Below are 18,256 nucleotides of genomic sequence, written 5' to 3'. Positions count from 1 at the left end.
AGAGGACTGAGATGCCCTTGAACTGGGGTCCAAGGTCAGTCCCTGCCCCTGCAGACACACACACACACACACGCACACACGCACGCTATCGCTCAGACACTTGTCCTTACACACAGACGCTCGTACGCTCAGCCTCGGTCTCCTAGTCTAGTTGATATTCTTGGTCCACCGCATGGGGCCTCGGGGAAGGGAAAGCCCAGCTCCCAGTCCCCCCCCGCCCCCCCGGCTACCCTTTGCCCCCTCCCTCCAGTGGTGGGTTTGCGGAGTTATCTCCTCACTTGCTACTCGCGGGGGAGATGGAATGCTGGCCCGCCAACCTCACGTTTGCGCTATCTGCATCCTGACTTCTTATCAGGTTTCTGCTTGTCTTCCAGGGGACCTGTCAAGGGGTCCCGTCTGCTGGGTATCAGAGCACAGGCTGGGGACCCCTCGGCCTGGCGTTTGTCAGTGGGGCAGGCAGGGGGGCAGGCCCTGGCGCTTGGCAGGAGGCCTGGACTGGCCTGGACCGGCTGGGCCCCAGGCTGGTGACAGTGGGCTCTGAGGGAGGCGTGGACATGGCCAGATGCCTGTCAAGGCTGAGGCCATCCCCACTGGGCTGCGACCTGCTGCCCCCCGGGGACTGGCATTATGGGGGGGGGGGGCGTGATGATGGACAGAAGGACCTGGAGGTGTTTCTTCACCAGCTAGTGTTTCTTTTTGGACTTCCTTGAGGAGTGGAGCCCTCAGAATAAACAGCTGGTGATAAAATCTAATTTCAGCCAAATATCTCGGGAATTTATGGATTGGATCCTACCTCTCCCTCTGTGCCCCAGGGTGACAGCTGAGACTCTGGGTCATACTCCCTCCACCTCCTCCACCCCAGGAGGCCCAGAGGGCTTTCTGACGGGGTGGGGAGATGCAGGACAGGTGGTCAAGCCCCACTCACGGGCTGGGGGGAGCTTCCCGGGCGTACAGGGAACGGAGAGCATTGAGGCGGAGGTGGGAGGTGGCTCCGGAATGAAATCACCGGTAGCCGCTTTACAAGCCTCCTTGAGACTCTGCCCTCACCGGGACCAAGCCAGGTTCTTGGAGCAAATTCCAACTCCTGACCTGCAGTGCCCCATGCCCCCCGATGCTACACACTGGCCTCCCCTATCCTTCACTGTGGGACCCAGCTGGGGATTCCTGTCCCGCCTCGCTCACCTGCTCCCACCCGAGTTATCCTTCTCCTTCCCCCGATCTTTTGCACAGTCCCTGCCCTCTACGGGAACGCTCTTGGTCCAGGCCCTGCAGGATGCTGAGCTGGGTCTGGTTTTGGAGTCACCCCCTGTGAGGCCTCAAGGGACCCCCTTCTTGGCCTGAGTCCTCCAACTGTCGGGACTAAAGGGAGCCCCAGAACAACCCCCGTCGGGGGCCTTCACAGTGCTCCACAGCCAGGGGCCACCGCAGAGGCCCACGGGGCTCCTATGTCCCCCCTTCAGCTTGTGCCGTTTGCTCTTATTGCTGGAATTTGTTTTGCTTCCAATTAGAATTTGGTTTGAACAAAGGGGTGAAGAGTTTTTTTTAAGTGGACAACGATTTGTCTAACCCCGATTCTTACAGAGGAGAGCTGGCCTGGAGCGGGTCAGGATAAAGATGAACGTAGAAGGCAGGATTTGGTAGGGCCTCTCACCGCCCTACCCAGGGGTGCCCGTCACACTGCCGGGCCTGGGCACGGCACCCCGGGCACCAGGACATGGCCCAGCGTGTGCACGGCGCCCCCTGGAGTTGTGCCAGGTGGCACTTACCTGTGCTCCATCTTGGCTCTGCACCATCCACCTTTCAGACGGTCTCCTCCCTGGGGACTTCCGTGACCACCCTCAGCCCCAGGACACACTCTGAATGCGACATGGTGTTTAGGGCACCAGGACCTCAGTTTTCGGACAGATTTCTGTGGATTCCATTCTGTTCCGCGGGGGTTGGCAAACGTTTCTGGAAAGGGCTTGATAGTAGATATTTTAGGTTTTGCAGGCCACGCAATGTTCTGTTGCATATTCTTTATTTTACAACCCTTTCAGCTTTTTAAAAAGAGGCGGGAGGCAGGAGGGTTGGGTGGGGGTTGGGGTGGGGTGGGGGTGGGGGACGGCAGATTTGGCCTGGGGGCCATGGTTTGCAGACCCCCCCCGCCCCGCCTACATACCTGTCCAACAGAGCTCCTTTTGGTTCTTATATCCATTGCTTCTTTGCTTTTGTAAGATTGCTCTCTCTCGTGAGCGAATGAGCGAATGAATGAAAACAAAGAACCGATGGACAAGTGCTTATCCCGTCCGAATCCTTCTTCCTGCTGTCGGGCTGGCCCGGGCTGGCGCAGCCCCAGGGCCCAGCTGGGGCGGGCTGCAGGCCTTCCACCTTTCCCACCTTGATGATTGCTTTGTGCCTCCAGGTGCTGCCCCCCGACCAACCGCCACCATGCCTGAAGTGTAAGTAGCCCCCCCCCCCCGCCCCCTGCCCCGTCTCTAGGCCGGCCAAGCCCTTTGCCGCAGATTTCGGCCCCAGAGGGGAGGCACCTTCCTCTAGGCCCCCAGGAAGCCAGGTTCTAGAACAGGAACAGTCCTGAGCCACCACGTGTCCTAGACTTTGAGCAGAACCCACGTCCAGGTTCCCTGGGGAAGACCTCAGGGTGTCTCTGGGTGGCTCAGGTAGCTTGCCCATGTGCTCGGCCTCGATGTGACTTTGGCCCAGCAGATGAACATGGCTTTGGGAATTTGCCCACGAGGCCAAGGTTGGAAGCTTTCACATGCTGGAACCGGGCGGTGAGGCTTCCCTGAGCCCCCCTCCCCCAGCTGACGGGCCGCAGCTCCCCGCAAGACCTCCAGTAGTCCCGAGGCCCCCTGGACTTTCATTCTGTCCTGCTGGCACTCTTGGGCTGGCCCCCTGCCCGATGCCTCATTTCCTTCTGCTGTGTGCCTGGCACCACCCCGCCCCTGCCCGAGCTCGTCTACGTGGTTCTGCTGTTGCAAATGTGATACGAATTGCTCACGCTCTGTCTTTTGCTCTCTCCTGTCCTTCCTGTGATGGATCCCTAAAGCGAGGTAAGTGAGATCTGGGGTATGTCTTTCCTGGTTAGGTCTTCAGACTGGTGAAGGTGGGGTGAGGCGGGGGGGGGGGTTGTCCAGGGGCCGAGCAAATTCTCCAGAGAATAGAAATGTTGAGTGAAGATTCCGGGCAGGGGCTTCCGTGGGCACGGCCTCACCGGAAGGTCATCAGGGGTTAGGGCTACAGCACGGCCGGTGTGACTCTGCATCCTTGCTGAGCGCTGGGCACGTTCCTCCTCATTTGCTCCGATCACTTGTCCAGCCTTGAGGGACCATCTGGGGTTTTTTCTTGCAGAGCCAATCCTGTGCCAAGCCAGAGCAACAAGGGATCATCACTGGGTTCTTCTACCCGCTGCCCAGTGACCAAACGTTGAGGGAGGAGCAAAGAGGTGTCCTCACACTCCCCTCAGGTCTTAGATAATTCTGACCCTACGACAACCCAGATTTATTCGGGTTACTGAGAGCAGAGCCTCTGCACCCCCGGGCTGAGGAGCTGCAGGGACAGGGCTGTGGACTCTGAACTGGCAAGGGTGGGGATTAGCAGCCGTGCTGGACGGGGACCGGCGCAGGGATTCCCAGTTACAATCGAACGCCCCACTTTTCCATAGTCCTGTAGGAAACTGAGTTGCCACTGATGGGTAGTCAGACGAGGTGGCCTCTGAGCTCACCGAGCGGTGAGGAAACGACGTTGCCGCGGGTGGGCGACGGGGCGTCCCCGGTGACAGCAGTGATTCTGGAGGCAGGCCGGTTCTCCCGCAAGCACGCTGGGCTGATGTAGCCCGGACCTCACTTTGGGAGGCGGAAGGACGAAGCAACCACCCTGAAGGGTCGGACTGGGAGTCCCACGTTCTGTGCCTACAACAGGAAGCCCATTCATTCCCCCCTTTCCTCCCTTAAAGGCCATTGGCTTCTGCTTTCACACTAGAGTAGCCACCGGGGCGACGCCCCCGCACGCCACGTCCCCGAGGTGGCCGCTCGCTGGCCGCCACCAAAGTGCCAGCCTTGGGTCCCGAAGAGCAACGGGTGCTCAGAAGGCCTCTCAGCCTTGCGGGTGAGGGGGTGAGCACCCTCCCTATCCCCTCCCCTGAGGGGACACGGCTGCGCCTGTCTAGTTGGCTGGAATATGTCGGGGATTTTTACTTTATTTATTTATTTATTTACTCACTCATTCATTCTTATTTATTTATTTATTTATTTATTTATTTATTTATTTTGCCGGGGATTTTTTAGTAGGAAGAGAAAACAATGATTTTTCCCCTTTTTTAATTAAAAAAATTTTTTTAAATTAGAATTCAATTTGCCAACACATCGCATAACACCCAGTGCTCCTCCCGCCAAGTGCCCCCCTCAGTGCCCGTCACCCAGTCACCCCCACCCCCCGCCCACCTCCCCTTCCACCACCCATAGTTCGTTTCCCAGAGTCAGGAGCCTCTCATGTTTTGTCACCCTCACTGATATTTTCACTCATTTTCAAGAGAAAGCAATGTCTTTAAACCTGAGAAAGAGTAATATGGACGGTGTCGACGTTAAAAAAAAAAGAAAAGAAAAGAAAGTTGCGATGCCTAAAAGGGTAAACTTCTTCGTGTATGAAATTCAGGGCTTCTGTGCAAGGCGGGTCACCCGGGTGCTGGCCGCGACTGCCGGGCGCTAACTGTGCCTCCCAAAGCGTTTGCGTGTCCGTGATGTCACATGATGTCATTCTGTGTGTAGGAACTCTGGGAACTGAGGACGGTGGGTGGCAGCAGCATCCTTGTTTATGGACGAGGAAGGGAGGCGCCCATAGAAGTCATGTGACCCACACAGGACCCCCCCCCCCCCCAGCACTAGAACCAGGATTGAAAAGTGAGGGCCTCAGCCTCTAGGTCAAGGTCAAGGTCGCCGACTCCAGCAGCATCCCCCGAACTTGAGGGGGTAAATCACAAAGACGAGGGGCCCTTGAGGGGACCCTGTGGCGAGGGTTCTGGGTAGTGATGGTGAACCGGGCAGGCACGCGTGCTGGCCTCCACCAGATTTCCAGGGGTGCAGCCTCTCCCTCACCACCCGTCTGTCCCCTTCTCACCCGCAGAGAAAGCCCAAGATCACGGCCTCCCGGAAACTCCTGCTGAAGGTGAGGCCTTGTGCTGGCTCTGGGGGGACATCCAGGGGGAGACTTGGGGGGGTGCGGAGCAGTCTGTGGGGGTGCGGAGGCTTGGAGCAAGGTAAAAAGGAAGGAGGCCACAGCAGGAGGAGGAAGGGGAGGAGGGGGAGGGGGAGGCAGAGGGAGGCTGGCCTCACCTGGAGCCAGGTGGTCAGTGAGCGGGAGCCTGACGCTGGAGCCCCGGCTCCTGCCCAGGTTCCCGCCGGGTGGAGGCAGCGACCAGCTTCAGGGGCCAATCCACTGGTGACAGCCAGAGGGCCTTGCTTTATTTTGGCAAGAGTTTCTCTCTTTGGGGCTCCATGGGCCCAAACAGGCCAGGAGTGGGTAAGAGAAAGACTGTGAGGGTGAGCAGGCCCCCGGGCCCGGCGGTCCTGTGTGTGGGCGCCCCGTGTTTGCTCTCCCGCGGCCCTGCCTGGCCACCGCCCCCATCACCCTGCGACCATCTCATCCGCTGGCTCCTGGGCGGCCTGGCCTGGGCCCCAACCAGTACGACCAGTACAGGAACACGCTGCTTGTAGAGCCGGAGGCAAGGCCGGTGCCAGCCTGGGGTCCTCCTTGCCGCCTGCCTGATGCTGGGTGGGGACCTGAGGGCCCTGGGCCCCTGGCTCAGCAGGCTCTGTCCCGCCCAGAGCCTGATGCTGGCCAAGGCCAAGGAGTGCTGGGAGCAGGAGCACGAGGAGCGGGAGGCTGAGAAGGCCCGCTACCTGGCCGAGCGCATCCCCACGCTGCAGACCCGCGGCCTGTCCCTCAGCGCCCTGCAGGTGAGTCTGCGGGGCTGTCACCAGGGCCCCGGGGTGGGGGTGGGGGGTGGGGGGGAGCAGGAGCTTGTGCTAACAAGTGGCTCATCCCCATCTCAGGGCCCCTGGAGGCGGTGCTGGGGGATCCCATTTCACAAGGGCAGGAAGGGAGCCCCAGGACTTGTCCGTCCTTCCCCTTCCAAATCGGTTTTTAATGTCTGTAAAACCCCGATAACTGTTCAAGTGCCGCCGACTGTGGAGAAAAGAGACTGGAAGGAAATGCACCGCAATGTCACCAATGGTCACCTCCCCCTGGAGGCATCACTCGTAGCCTGTATCTTATTCTTTTTGTTTAGTGCATAGCTTTCACACTTGCTACAATTCACTTATGTCATTTTTATTGCAAGAAAACTGCGTGAAGAGCTATCAGCAGCCGTGCACCCCAGGGGTCCAGAATGCAGACCTTGCAAGGGCGCTGGCCATGGAGGCAGGAAAGCGCTGCTGGTCCCTCCCCTCTTTCTGTCCTTGTCTGATCGACCTCTGCTTCCCCCAGGACCTGTGCCGGGACCTGCACGCCAAGGTGGAGGTGGTGGATGAGGAGAGATACGACATTGAGGCCAAATGCCTGCACAACACCAGGGAGGTGAGCTCGCCGGACCGGAGGGGCTGGCGCTGGCTGGGGCGGGGGCACAGGGGGCCGTGGGGGGGATCACCCGCTGCCACCCAGGCTAGGACCCCGTCCTTCTGCAGGGTTTGGCAAGTGGCCACTTGGGAAGCTCTGGGTCCCCCACTCCAGCCCCCGGGGCAGGAAGAGGATAATCACACAGCTGAGAAGCACACACTTGCCCCCGGCCCGACCCACGGGCTCCTCAGTCGCAGGGGAGCTGCCGCCCTTGTTCACCCACACACTCACGCGCTCTCGCTAGTGACAACTTCCCTTTGTCCCTGGCTTTCATGTCCTTGCCCCTTTGATCCTCCCTCCACGCCTGTGGATGATGCAGCACCTTCATCTGCACCTTACAAAGGAGGGCGCTGGGGTTCAAAGGCTGAGAACGTCGGTCCAGGTCACCCAGTGGTGGCTGCGGCCCCCGGTGTGGGTGTGGGCGTGGGGTGTGTGCTCTGTCCCCCTGCCGCTCGAGGGGGCTGTGCCTGGTACTTGTTCAAGCAGCAGGAGGGGGAGGGCGGATCAGAGGGCTCTTCCTTCCTTCCCCTTTCTCCCAGCACCGACAATGATTTGGGGCGTCACCAATCTCCCCAGGATTCTGTCCAGAGATAGCACCCCGGAACTCCCCGCAGGGCCTAGTGCCTGGGGGCTCATCCACGCTACTAGACCCACGCCCTCCGTGAACTGCTGTGCGGGCTCACGGGGAGGAACTAGCTAGAGGCAGGAATGGGGCCGTAGGACGGGGAGGAGCGGCCCACACCCAGCCCCAGCTTCTGAACCAGACTGGACTTGTGCTGAGTTGGTGGAGCTGCCCCGTCTATTCACGTGACCGTGACAGGGATGGCTGATGGGCTCCATCTGTCCATTTACTCATTTGCTCTTTTTTTTTTTTTAAGATTTTATTTATTCATGAGAGACACAGAGAGAGGCAGAGACACAGGCAGAGGGAGAAGCAGGCTCCATCCAGGGAGCCTGATGTGGGACTCGATCCCGGGTCTCCAGGATCATACCCTGGGCTGAAGGTGGCTCTAAACTGCTGAGCCCCCCGGGCTGCCCCATTCGTTCATTTTTAAAAAGAGATTTATTCATTTGAGAGAGAGCTTGTGAGCGAGCACAAGCAGGGGGAGGGGCAGAGGGAGAGCAGGTTCCCCGCTGAGCAGGGAGCCTGACACCAGGCTCCATCCCAGGACCCCAGGATCATGACCTGAGCCCAAGGCCTGGCCGTCTGAGCCCCCCCCCCCCCCGCGCCCCAACTCATTCATCAACAAGCACGTCGTGGGGATTCCAGAAGTGAGGGGCCGGTCTGAGTGTCACGGAGGGCCTGGCCGGGAAGCTGGCGAGGTCGGGGTGTAGCTTTGGCTGAACTCTAGAGGTCCGAGACCCTCAGGGAGGGGGCCCTCGGGTGCTCTCTGTCCACGGAGCCTCGCTCCCTCCCACCTGCAGATTAAGGACCTGAAGCTGAAGGTGCTGGACCTCCGTGGGAAGTTCAAGCGCCCGCCGCTGCGCCGGGTCCGGGTCTCGGCTGACGCCATGCTCAGGGCCCTCCTGGGCTCGAAGCACAAGGTGTCTATGGACCTGCGGGCCAACCTGAAGTCCGTGAAGAAGGAGGACACAGAGAAGGTGAGGACTCCTCTCCTCAACCTTTCGGCCCCTGTCCCCTCAGCTTCCCCTGTTACTCCGTCACATGGCCTCGGGCAGGAGCTCCCGCTGGCGGCCAGGCGGCCTGTTAGAACATTCTGGAGCTCTCTGGGAGCCCAGGGATGAAGTCTCGTGATTCTGTTTTGGGAGAAAGAAGACTCGCTCCCCTCCCTCAGGCTGCTCGCCATCCGAGGAGGAAAGTAGGACGCAGAGGAAGCCCGAGCGAGCAACAAGGTAGAAAGTGTAGCCAGTGCAAGAGGATGCGGAGTTAGGGCGACGGGGCGACCAGGGTGACCCCCGTCTGTCCCCACGGGGGCGGAAAGACAGCACATCATGGTGGTCACAGGACACTGAGCACAGAAATTAGAGATTCAGCAACAAATCCCTGGAACGGATGGGCCGCGGCCGCGTGCTCGGGAGGGTCGGGCTCCAGAGGGCCCGCGCTGGGGCCGTGCGTGTGAAGACAACCCAAGGCCGCGAGTCCGCTGGTCAAAGGCAGAGCCGGCCAGGTCGGGAGGAGGCAGGCTGCTCAGAAGAGGTGGCCCTGAGCCGGCCTCGGGCCCGAGCAGGCGGTGGCCTGGGTCTGGAGGCCGGGGCGCCCAGCTGACAGGCTCCCCTCTTCCCGTGCAGCCTCAGCCTCCCCGAGTCCCCCCCCCATGCGTCCTTGGGCCCCACCGTGGGCCGGCGTGTCGGGATTTCCTCTTTTCCAAGAGGCTGACTTTGCATCAGCAAATTTCTCTTGTGATGGGGGGGCCCAGCTGCCCTCTGGTCTCTGACGCGTGTTGGGGGGCCCGCCCGTAGGAACGCCCCGTGGAGGTGGGGGACTGGAGGAAGAACGTGGAGGCCATGTCCGGGATGGAGGGCCGGAAGAAGATGTTCGACGCCGCCAAGTCTCCGACCTCGCAGTAGAGGTAGCTAGAGACCAGCTCTCTTCTGGGGGGGCCCACCAGAATCCAACAGCTCACGGGGGATCCGGGACGATGGGCCCAGCGGGGGGCACTGAGGCAGCCCGCCCTGGCTCCAGCACCCCGACACCTTGGGTGCGTGGTTCCTGCTTCGGGGCGCTCCCGGCTCCCCGTCCGCAGCACTGGGGGTCCAGCAGGGAGCGTTCTCCAAGGGCGTCCCCGTCCGGCCTATCCGTTCCACCTGCAAACGCTCCGGCTTTGCCCTGGAGCGATTCGATCCCGACTGTGGGGTGGGGCCTGCCCCGGGGTCCCTCCTGCAGGACCTTGGGAGCACCCGGGTTGGAGAGCCCTGAGGGCCCTCCGGCTCTGACTTTTGGGAAAGTCGAAGCTTTTAAAAATACCTCCTGGCAAAGGACCCCAAACTCGGAGTCCCCGGGCCCCGGCAGGCGGCGGGGGGGGGGGGGTCCGTCCAGAGAAGACGAGACCACCCCCTCTCTGAGGAAACTGCTGGAGAGAGCAGCAAGTGTAGGGCGCAGAAAAGCCCCACTGTCGCTCCGGGGGAGGTGCGAGGTGACGGGGAGAGGGCCGAGGGCTGGCACCGCAGGCTTTCCGGAGCTTTCCTCTGAGGAAGCGATGGGCAGGGGCTAGCAGACGCAGGGCAAGGCCTGCAAGGCCGAGGGCACAGGGGGCGGATTAGTGGGGAGCAGGGGCAGGGCTTCAGAAAGGGGAGCCGAGGGAGCCCGGGCCTGGCTGAGAAGCTGGGGTATCCTGGGAGCCCCCCGGCTGGCGGCCGGCCCAGGCCCCAGGGCTCTGTGTCCTACCGGTAAAGCTGTAACCCGGCGTCTGCCTCTGTCCCACAGGCCGCCCGGCCGCCCCGCGCTCTGGGCTTCCGCGTCTCGCTCCTCCCTCCAGCCCGGCTCACCTGCCTCTCTGCACCCCACCCTGCCCCTCCGAGGCACCCCCTCCTGCCCTCGCCTCTCCCCTCCGGCCTGAGCGCCCTCCTCTGGAACTGGGACTGAACAGACACCCGAGAGGACAAACCCCCGTGTCTGAAGACCTCGCCCTAGCGGGGTGTAGACGCCAGGCTGAGGGGGAAGGGGTGTGAGAGCGCCTTCCCTCTGGCCCCGAGCTGCATCCCTCCACTGCTTCTCTGACCTGTAGAGTGCCCCCACTCCGGGCATCCCAGCTTCTCCATTAAAATCCAGGCTCCTGGTCACCTCTGTCCCTCTGTGCCGGTCATGTCTGCACCGTGTGAGTGCTCAGAAGGGAGGGGGTCCGGAGGGACGGATGCGCCGGCTCCAGGCAGGAGCTCAGGGGCCGAAGGAGGTCTAAGGACTGGCAGCTGCCTGCCAAGGTCCCCCGGGCCCCTGCCGCCCAGTCCCAGTGTGATGATACGACATCACCCGTCACCACCCAGGACGCTCAGACGACCCCAGGCCTAACCTCTGGAACAGCCCAGCCCTCCCAGCGACCCCAACCATCAAGGTGGGCCTCTCTACTCAGAGCCCCTCGTCGCGCCTGCTGTCCCAGTCCCCTTTCTCTGACAACCTGGACCACCGCTCCCTGGCAGCTGCTGGATGTTCCTGACTGTTCTAGACGTCCCTTCCGCCCCTCACCTGGTCCTCTGCCTCCCTGGCCCGGCCCCAGGGACACCTTGTGCTTGTGTGTCTGGCCACCAGGTGGCTCCTTTCCCCATCGCCGCCCCTGGGCTCACCCGTCCTGACCCCTGCCCTCTCCACCTTCATTCACGCTCCCTCCTCCCAACCATTTTCTCCCCACACTGCTGGTCACATCCTCCATCCACTCGTCTCAAGGTGGGGCCGGCCAGGGATCTGTCCTCTAGGTCAGGTCCTTGCTCCATCCCACTGATAATCTGGACCCAACGCCTGGGGAGGGCTGTGAGCCTGCTGGGGTGCAATGTGGGAAGGGGCAGCCGCCCTCCCTGCCTGCCCTCCCACAGGCCCCCGGGAGAGGCTCCGCGGGGTGGACACCGAAGTTCTGGCGGGGGGTGGGGTGGGGAGGGGAGGCAACGCCTGGCGACGCCGGAACTGAGCCTCCAAAACCAGGGCCCTTTGACTCTTTCACCTGGACGCTGGCCCCAGGAGAGGCTGGGCCCCCTGAGGAGTCCCCCTTCCTCCCGCCCGAGTCCCTGGCCTGCCCTCTGCTCCCAGCGTATGACTGGCCATAAGCACCAGAAGCTGAGTACAAAGTGCAGTGCCAGCTGCTCCCTGGGGCAGCTGCTCGGGGTGGGAGAGCGACCTCGGGAGGGGCCGGGGGAGGCATGCTCGGCCGAGAGCTGACCCCGGACCCGATGCACGATGCACGGAGAGCGGGGCCGGAGCCGGGCTTCCCCGGGGCCCAGAGCAGCTCCCGCTTACAGCACGTTGACCCCACACACCTTCACACTGAACCTTCACAACAGGGTACGATTCCTGGGGCGTCTGCCTGCAGCCCAGGGCGTGATCCTGGAAACCCGGGATCGAGTCCCATGTCGGGCTCCCTGCATGGAGCCTGCTTCTCCTTCTACCAATGTCTCTGCCTCCCTCTCTGTGTCTCTCAGGAATAAATAAATAAAATCTTAAAAAAAAAATAGAACGAATCCCCAAGCCGACTCCATGCTGGGCTGAACATGAAGCCCCTATCTGGTGGGGATGGGGTGGGGGTGGAGGCTCAATCCCAGGTCCCTGAGATTATGTCCTGACCAGAAACTGAAACCAAGTCAGCCACTCAGCTGCCTGAGCCACCCCGGCGCCCCAAGAAGTAGATACCCTTATCTTGGATGGCTGCACGAGGACCCAGAGGCTGGGCAGCTGGGCAAGGTGAGGGAATCCACCCTGAGTTACAGGGTTTGATAGCTGCACATCATCAGTCGGGACCTAGGCCAACCTGCCTTTGGGGCTGTCCTTTCCTGGGGCCAGATTTGCCACGAGAGCCCAACCAGCCGCTTTCCAGAAGGGACACCACCGGGCGCCAGGAGCCCCGCATATGCACCTGAGGAGTTCCAGTAACCCCAGCGAGGGGAAAGATAGTCAACTGAGAAGCAAATGCCACCAACTGTGCAAGGGTTTTGTCTTCCCCCCCAACACTAGGGCCAGAGCTGGGGGTGGAGGATGGGGGGCTTCTGGGGGGACGCCTGTGGCAAAGCCGGGGAAGCATCTCCTGTGCAGCTGGAGAGGGACCAGGTGCTCCTCCGTCCTTGGTAGGAACGACCAGGGCACAATGCTACCCCGCCCCACCTGTCCCAGAGCCCTTGGGTCACAGCTGCTGCCTCTCCCTCCCCACGAGGTCCCTGTCCACATCGGGACCCGAGGCTGGGCCCCCTGTCTGTCTGGAGCCCACGGCCAGCAGGGCACTCGGGTCAGGCCCAGCGTCCGGGGCCCAGGACGGCCCAGGCTAAAGTGCCCTGCTGAGGGAGCGGCCCAGTTAAACATTAGCCCCAGAGGCCCCCCGCGAAGTGAGTCAGACTCCCCGCAGGGATCTGGGTTGGGCAGCCAGGGGGGCAGTTTCGTTCCAGGTGGGTGACCAAGCTACAGAACACTGGGACAGCCTGCTGGGACCAGCGCGGACGGCAGCCTCCTCTCCCGCCCGCATCAGGGCCGTCCTCTCCAGGATCCCCCCGCGCGGGCCAGCCCGAGGCTCCTTCACTGGAGCCGAGGATCAAGGACATTCTCTCACTCCCAAGACACACCCCTAAGCCGCCCGTGGGTCCCCCGAGGCTGAGCAGCGTGTGTCCCCACAAGCCCGTGGCGCTGGCACAGAGAACTGCGGGCGACGCCTGCAGGCCCGCAGAGGGGCAGTGACTTGTTCAAGGTCACAGACATAACTGGGATGGAAACACAGGTTCCCTGGACCCCCAGTCTCCTGAGAAAGCTAGATGTGGGTACAGCTTTGGTATCGCAGCGGGAAGCAGCGGCCTGGTGACCCGCGCAGGTGGTGGGTGCACCTCTCGGGCTCTGGCTCCAGGGCCAACATCTGCCTCGCTCGCTGCTCAGCACAGACCAGGGCAGGGGGGCGGGGGGTTAACCTCTGCTGCAGGTTTGGGTGAGAAGTATGGCCTCACCTGGGTGCGGGGGTTTCCAACCTCGGAGCCCCCCAGCGGAGGAGTGCGTGTTTGTGAGTGCTCGGGGCTGCTCGGAGGAAGGGGAGCTGGTATGCGGCGGCGTGCCTGTCCCCGCATGGGGTGGACGCTTCCCAGACGCGGTTCTGCTCGTCAGCTCTTGGCGACCCGAATTTCAGCTGCCCCACTGCGTGGTGAGGAAGTCAGGGCCGCGGCGTGGAAGTTTCCATGAAGCCAAATGGACTCCGTGATGAGGGCTCTCCTTTGTTCTAAAAGTATGCATGCCTGAAGTTCATGATTTTATTTATTTTTTTATTATAAATTTATTTTTTATTGCTGTTAATTTGCCAACATATAGAATAACACCCAGTGCTCATCCCGTCAAGTGCCCCCCTCAGTGCCCATCACCCAGTCACCCCCACCCCCCCGCCCAAGTTCATGATTTTTAGTATTAAAATATTGACTTACAGAGGGGGAGGATGGTAGGTGGGTTTTGCTTTTTTTTTTTTTTTTAATGTTCTTATTTTGCAAAATGACATGGTGGCAACACCATTCGGGTATTCGTATTTAAGAAATGTTATTAGGGCAGCCCGGAGGGCTCAGCGGTTTAGCGCCGCCTTCAGCCCAGGGCTGATCCTGGGGACCCGGGATCGAGTCCCACGTCGGGCTCCCTGTGTGGAGCCTGCTTCTCCCTCTGCCTGTGTCTCTGCCCCTCTCTCTCTCCTCTCTGTGTATTCTCATGAATAAATAAATAACATCTTTAAAAAAAGAAATATTATTAGTTTGTAAAAACCCAAAGCCAGGGAACCCCCTGCCCTGGATTTTTTAGGGTATGAGCATGATTACCTCATTTATTTGTTTTCGGCCTCCCCTGAGACTGGCCTGGTTGGGAGGCAGCTGCTCAGTGGGTGCCCACGGGTGGGAATAAGCCTGAAATGTCAGGGTGCGACTTACAGACCTGTGCGCGTTGGGCCAGGAGTCCCCCTGGGTCCCCACCGAGGCCTCCCTGGAGAAGGAGAAGCTGACCTCTGAGCTGTGTAGGCAGGGGTGGGGAGGGGATCCCGGAGCCCTCAGTTCTGGGCGGGAGGAACGCGGGGACCCCTTCCCCCAGTGCCGGCTGCGGCCTCCCGGACCTCCCCGCCTGGTGAGCCCTATCCCGGCCGATCCTCCTCCGAGGAAGTGCCCAGCACACGCTTGTGGTTTTTCACGCACGTACAGCTGAAGAGCCGTAGGATGCACGACCGCCTGCCAGCCACGCGTGTTAAGCACCAGGGCGCTGCAAAGGCTTTCAAAGGCACGAAGGCGAACAGGATGCTGGGCTCCGGGCTCCGGGTTCTCTTGGTCCTCCTGACCGCGCTGCCCCGCGTTTACGAGCTCCTCAGCAAGACACCGTCTGCCTCTGCGTGGTTTTGGTTAAACTCACACAAATGCATGCTTCCTGCTTTTTCCCCTTCGAGGGGAAGGTGGGAAAATCCACCGCTGTCCATACTCCTGCTGTGACGTGACAGGAGGACCGTCATCACTTTCGCATCCGTTTTCCTGTTGACGGACACCGAGGTGGTTTCCAGAATCTTGCTACCGTGAACCGTCCTGCTTCTCTTCTGCTGCTCCTGCTCCGGAGCGTGTCTCCCCGGGGGAGCGAGTGCTGGGCCGTCAAGCACGCTCACCTTCACCTTGGCTAGGTCGTACCTCGGACACCGCCTCCAGCAACGCTGCCGGTTGCGATGCTCGTCTCCCGGTTTTGCCATGTCCAGGAGGCCGCGGGATGCTCAGCCCCCCGCCCCCGCCCGGCTTCTCCCCGACCCAGCTCCCAATGGTGCACTCAGCGGGCTTTTTGGCCAATTCGGGGTTTCCTGCTCTTCCCAAAGCAAGTTAAGGCAGTTCTCCAAGCCTTTATTGAGCACCTACTACACCCGGCATAGAGTTGAGGGGCTACTGAGCGACTAAGGCGTGGGCTCTGGGGACGCTCACGAGAAGCCTGGGGAGCCAGCGTGGGGGCGCAGACATCTCCAGCGGTTCCGTCCCGCTCCCCGGCTGGTCTGGGGCCGCCCCTCCCCCGGCCTCCGCCGGCTGTGTGGTCCACGCAGGCCAAGCTGCCTGTGAGCACCCCTCTCCCACAGCCCGCGTGTGCCGGGCAGCTCCCCTGGCTTTCCTCAGGGACCTTCAGAGCCAGGACCGCGGCCAGGCCTGCGGCGGATGCCTCCCCGCGCACGGACGGCCCCACGGCAAAGCGCTGTCGGGCCACGAGGCCCATGATGCTGAGGATGAAGAACCCCAGTGGTGTACGTCCCCGTCCCCCCAGGCCCCCTCCTCCTCGTCCTCCCGCATCCCCGTGTCGTCCGGGGCCCCTGCCCCGCAGGCTAGGGGGACGCGGCAGGGCGTGTGTCCCCTGTGGCGGCTGGATCGCCTCTGCCTCCCGCTCCCGGCCCGGCCCGCTCCCTCCGTTTCTCCCGTGGTCTGTCCCAAGCAGCCCCCTCGCGTGGTCTCCCACCTCCGATCTGACCCCCGGCCTACGGCCTCCCCGGTCCGCTCGCAGGGTCCACGACCTTCCCCGTTCCGAGGCCCCCGCCCCTCGCCTTTGCCTCAAGCTCCGCACATTGTAGGGTCGGAGGGGCCCCCGGAGCCCCGCGCAGAGGCCCGGCCGCCTTCCCTGCTCCGGCAGGTGCTCCTCCCCGGGCACGCCCGTCCTCTCGGCTCCGGAACCGCCTGCACGTCTGCCCCTGCCTCGCCCTGCTGCGTCCGCTCCGCGGCCTCTCCGGACACTTGACCCCCGCAGCCCGACCCGGACGTTCGTTCCTGTGTCAGCCTTGCCCATCCCTCCGTCAGAGTCAACCCCTCCCGAGGACACGATTTCGGTTTTCATCGCAGCCCGTTCTGCAGTGAGGCTCGGGCCTGCGTCTCCATTGCCAGAGCGGGGAGGTCGGTCTGCGGCTGGACCGCTTTCGTGTCCCCGGAGTCAGAGCCACCTGCTGCTCGTGGGGCCCCCAAAAGATCTGTTTAACCCTCAACCCCTGGCAGCTAAGAGTGTGACCTTACGGGCAAATAAGGTCTCTGCGGATGTCATCGAGGTGAAAGGGCTCCACGCCTGCTGCATTCCGTGCGCCCTCACCTAATGACTGATGCCTTTGTGACAAGAGGGGGACACAGACACGGGGACGCGGAGAATTCCTTGCGACCAGAGAGGCGGAGATCGGAATAACCCAGCTGTCGGCCAAGCAACCCCGGGAATCGCCGGCGACCACCCGAGCCAGGAAGAAGCAAGGAGCGAGGCTCCCCTGGAGCCCGTGGACGCGGCCTGTCCCTGCCAACGGCCTGGTCTTGGGCTTCCACCCTCCGGGACTGTGAGAAAACGAATCTCTGTCGACTGAAGCCGCTTAATTTGTGGGGCCTCCTACAGCCGCCCCAGGAACAGCCACCAGGCACAGCACCTGGCGCATAGAAAATGCCTGGTAAGCCCACAGTGCCTGCCCTCAAGGAACTCTCGGGGCTTTAGCACGTACCTCATTTACGTTTCCCTATTTCTCGAGTCATCTGCAAACCAACTTGCGGCCTTTGGGCTTTTATATCCACAGAGAAGGTGCCTGATTGTGGATTTGCAGACACCTGCCTGTGCCCTGGCTTCACGAGGTGTCCCTGAAGGCTTCACATGGCTGGGCGTGTTTTTTTCTTCCTAGGGTGAGGTGCCACTACTGACCAGTCTTGGAAAGAACATTCCCCCGGGCCCCAGGGAGAGAGCTGGCTCCCGGGAAGCATCCAGGGACACAGATTAGTATCCTGCCCTCTTGTTCCTCCCGTGGAAGAGCAGATGGCTCCAGGTCCCGCCTTGGCTTCTGTCCAAAACCCTCTGGGACTTTGTCACCCTTAACACTGCTCACCCCCGTGCCGCCAACGCTCCGTGATTGACTCGATGGATCCCCACAACCTGGGAGCCGAAGTATCACGATTGCCACTACACAGAGGAGGAAACGAACGTGATTTGTCCCAAGTCACGTGGCTCGTAAACAGCAGAATCCAAGCTCGAAGCCAGATCTCCAGGCTCCCAGTCCAGCTCTCGTGCCTCAAACCTCCCGCCTCACCTCCTATGGCAAGAAGGAAGGCTCCCTGGAGGAGGGGGCGTTTGGGGATGGAGTTGCCTTAGCCCTGTGCCTGGATTTCCAGGCTTCCGCTCTGCAGCTGTGAGCTCTCAGAGCTGGAGGGCACAGGGGTTGGGGGGGAGCCCGTCAGTCCTGGACCAGCGACAAGGGGGGGCAGGTGGGGAGCACCTCACCCCAGGGCTGCCTCTCACCCGTCTCACCCCTCTCAGAGCAGGAGCTGCGGCTGACCTTGTAGTTCTGACCCATGAGGGGAGATAAGATTCTCTGGGCTCAGGAATGGGCCGCGACTCACCCACCTGAAGCTGGTTCCCAGGGACACAGCACCTGGGCCCCGCTGCTCGCCCTGGGGACACCGCGGGAGCCAGGTGGGGCTGTGGGTGCCTGAGCTGCCTTAAGCGCCCCCCCCCCCCCGCTGTGTGTACTTCTCCCAAAGCTGAGCCTCCTGGGCCCTCACCCGCCTGTCGGGCAGCCCCTAGCCAGTATCCAGAGTGAGGACAGCGCCTTTGACATCCTGGGGTTCATATGTGCTGAGTGGAATCTAGGAATCCTGTTGGGGAGCCCAGGCCCGGGGCGGGGGTGCCCAGCTGTTAGGGGTGTCCAGGCCTGGGATGGGGGTACCCAGTCATCGAGTGTGCCCAGCCCCGGGGTGGGGGGGCCCAGCCATCAGGGGTGCCCAGGCCCAGGGTGGGGGTGCCCAGGCCTGGGGTGTCCAGGCTCGGGGCGGGGGTGCCCAGCTGTTGGTGGTGCCTAGCTGACCAGGGTGCCCAGCCATTGGGGGTGCCCAGGCTCAGGGTGGGGGTGCCCAGCTGTGGGGGTGCTCAGGCCCGAGGTGGGGGTGCCCAGCCATCAAGGGTGCCCAGGCCTGGGGTGGGGTGCCCAGCTGTTGGGGGTGTCTGAGCCCGGGATGGGGATACCCAGCCATCAAGGGTGTCCAGGCCTGGGGTGGGGGGCCAGCCATCAGGGGTGCCCAG

At 62.0% G+C, this 18,256-nt stretch overlaps 1 protein-coding gene across 1 annotated transcript; it reads left to right on the top strand.

Annotated features, from left to right (window-relative positions):
* Positions 1-4,611: 4,611 nt before the first annotated feature.
* On the top strand, positions 4,612-10,350 carry TNNI1 (troponin I1, slow skeletal type). The gene is made up of 7 exons (XM_055319186.1): positions 4,612-4,664; positions 5,022-5,160; positions 5,820-5,951; positions 6,481-6,570; positions 8,035-8,211; positions 9,031-9,140; positions 9,995-10,350. Exons 1-6 carry the CDS (start codon positions 4,612-4,614, stop codon positions 9,136-9,138), a joined length of 699 nt encoding a protein of 232 aa, XP_055175161.1. The 3' UTR covers positions 9,139-9,140; positions 9,995-10,350.
* Positions 10,351-18,256: the final 7,906 nt, after the last annotated feature.

Source organism: Nyctereutes procyonoides, unplaced genomic scaffold (genome assembly GCF_905146905.1).
Source record: "Nyctereutes procyonoides isolate TBG_1078 unplaced genomic scaffold, NYPRO_anot_genome, whole genome shotgun sequence".
Lineage (NCBI taxonomy): Eukaryota > Metazoa > Chordata > Mammalia > Carnivora > Canidae > Nyctereutes > Nyctereutes procyonoides.
Note: the sequence above shows the minus strand (reverse complement) of the source record. Positions and strands in the feature narration are given on the sequence as shown.

Coding starts and splice junctions, on each gene's coding strand:
- TNNI1 (XM_055319186.1), top strand. CDS start 4,612: ATGCCTAAAAGGGTAAACTTCTTCGTGTATGAAATTCAGGGCTTCTGT. Junction 5,952..6,480: donor TGTCCCTCAGCGCCCTGCAG/GTGAGTCTGCGG, acceptor TGCTTCCCCCAG/GACCTGTGCCGGGACCTGCA. Junction 6,571..8,034: donor GCCTGCACAACACCAGGGAG/GTGAGCTCGCCG, acceptor TCCCACCTGCAG/ATTAAGGACCTGAAGCTGAA.